This window comes from Frieseomelitta varia, unplaced genomic scaffold (assembly GCF_011392965.1).
Source record: "Frieseomelitta varia isolate USP_RPSP 00005682 unplaced genomic scaffold, Fvar_1.2 scaffold_22, whole genome shotgun sequence".
Classification (NCBI taxonomy): Eukaryota; Metazoa; Arthropoda; class Insecta; order Hymenoptera; family Apidae; genus Frieseomelitta; species Frieseomelitta varia.
The window spans coordinates 3,867-6,187 of NW_025109946.1; the positions used below are offsets into that span (position 1 = coordinate 3,867).

Below are 2,321 nucleotides of genomic sequence, written 5' to 3' on the forward strand. Positions count from 1 at the left end.
TAATTTGAAATTTTTAATATTACAGGCCTTTATTAAAATACGAAACAGTCGAATTATTTAATAATTTAAACAATATTTAACAACTTACTATTAATTGTCTAATAGATAGATTTCCTGATTTATAATCTTCTATTTTCCGGGAAACGTCAGACCTCGTGTTAATACAAAACGTTGAAAACGTGCGAAATCCTTGTTTTCCTTTGTAACGTCGAACCATCTAAAATACGTGGGTTGATTGCACGTTTATCGTTTATCGGGGTGACGATGATATCGTTTCTAACGTGGTTTCTTCGTGTACAGATAATCAAACGGCGCAAGTTGAAGCCCGCGATACACTTGGACAATCGGTACCGGTTAATGAGAAACGAGCCGATGCTGGACGCGGACGGAAATGAAACCGATCAAATCGGCGAGGACGAAACTGCGCCACCTAGCCCAGACGAAATGGAGGCCATCATGAAGGAAAAGGGTGACGATTACTTCCTACCGAAGTTTAAAGTCACCGAATGAGGTAGCCATGCATCGTATTCGAATCGTGTTTCTCGAGTTAGGTCACGCGCAACTTTGCCATTAGTTAGAAGACCAGCCAGATAAAAAGATAGCTTGCGTGTTTATAGAAAATTTAAGTGTTTGAGTCTCTTGAATGCAAAAAACAATAAATCATTTTTCTCCTCGATGTTCGGCAGAGGATGCGTTTGTTTCATTGAATCGTGAAATCAATATTTTGTTCTTTGATAATGTTTGATAAACTTTGGGAAAATGGGAATAATGCAACAATCTAGTTTGGTTCTTGCGTTCATTCACGATTTCATCCTCTCCAGGTAATTTCTTTCTTTTTTTATTTTCCAGAAAAGATACTTCAATTTCAATTTCTCTTTTTTTTTTTTTTTTTCTGTACAGAAATATTATTTCGCCTTCGTTCTTTATCTTTCATGCGACAAGTTAGTTGTGACGAATCTAAGATTAAAACGTCCTTCGAATTAACAATTCCAACACCGTTCGATCTTCGTATACAATAACTCGAATATAGTAAAACAAATTACACGTTATAATACACCAAATGCCATCGAACGCATTACCAATAAATGAACAAATCAAGAAACAAAACCTTCCGAAGAAGAAAAAAAAAAAGAAAACCACGAAGTCAAGTAACTATCATCCGATATATCTCGCAAGATAAAAGGAACACGCGTGCCAGTGAAGAATGGCAAGATTTCCAGCTCCTGGTACGAAATAATCTGGTCAGAAAAGAATAATATTTTTCCCAAAATGTAGGTCAACTTTTTCGAAGGTGGAAAGAAGAAGAAATGAAATGGGAAAAAAGAAAACGGTGTACACAAGCTGTGACGATGCAGGAGATGGGGTTGCTGGGACAGGGGGGGGGGCCAGGTGCGTGTGGTAGAAAGCAAAATACCAAATACAACTACCCCTCTTTTGATGGTGCCGACCATCGAACTCATCTAGGTAGGCAGCTGTTGCACGTTCCGCAACGAGATTATAATAAAGCCGTATCCCGAAACCATGGTTCGATGAAAATATTCTCCGATTGTGCTCTGTGTTGCGTGCGTGTACAAAGGGTATGCAATGACATTCTCTCTCGTTTCTTAACGCGTCTCGTGACAAAGTTCCCAGGGTGTTTTCGCCATTCCATTTCTGTTTTTCGCGCTGCGGTGACGTTCGGTTTACCGCGGATGTTTTTTCTCGCCGCGTTCGCGAGCACGTGAAAAAGTACGTTGTTCACGCTGATCCAACGGACTAATGGTAATTTTATCACGTAGTGAAGCTCGTTTGCAAAGAACGGGGCAAATGTTTACGATTCTTGGGAAACTAGTAGAAATTCAACCCAACATAGACGCGTAGAAAATTGTAAAAACCTCGCGTCAAGACAATCTTCGAGATTGAAACGCGTAGCAGACCGACAGATACACACACACCGATCGCTGTCGATGATCGATACGAATCTTGCCAATTTTCAACCGAGCATAGCCACCGCCGGGCATGAATCTCGAATCTAGCGTGACTAAGACGGATCTCAGCTGGGCACCGGCAGCAGATATTGAAGCCCTACGCCAGACGAGAATTACGCAACGCGCGATGAAATACGTACGCGAGCGAGCGCTGAATGGCCGGAATGACCGGCTCCTCCCTCGTCCATTCTCGATACCGATGTCCCGTGGACGTGGGGGGTTAAATCGCTCGGACCGCACCCCCGCCGAGCGTTTCTAATAATTTCGCAACGATAATACTACAAATCCACGCGCGATTAACACTCTCCTCTGGCCACCGCGGCGTTGTTCGCTGAGACTCTCTCTCTTTCTCTC

The 2,321-nt window shown here is 42.3% G+C and overlaps 1 protein-coding gene across 1 annotated transcript; it reads left to right on the forward strand.

The window, feature by feature from the left end:
• The first annotated feature begins 264 nt into the window (after positions 1-264).
• LOC122527459 lies at positions 265-621 on the forward strand. The gene has a single exon (XM_043651673.1). The coding sequence runs from the start codon at positions 265-267 to the stop codon at positions 508-510; it is 246 nt and encodes an 81-aa protein (XP_043507608.1). The 3' UTR covers positions 511-621.
• The last annotated feature ends 1,700 nt before the right edge of the window (positions 622-2,321 follow it).

What these genes read in the sequence shown, in the direction of transcription:
- LOC122527459 (XM_043651673.1), top strand. Translation starts at nt 265, where the DNA reads ATGATATCGTTTCTAACGTGGTTTCTTCGTGTACAGATAATCAAACGG.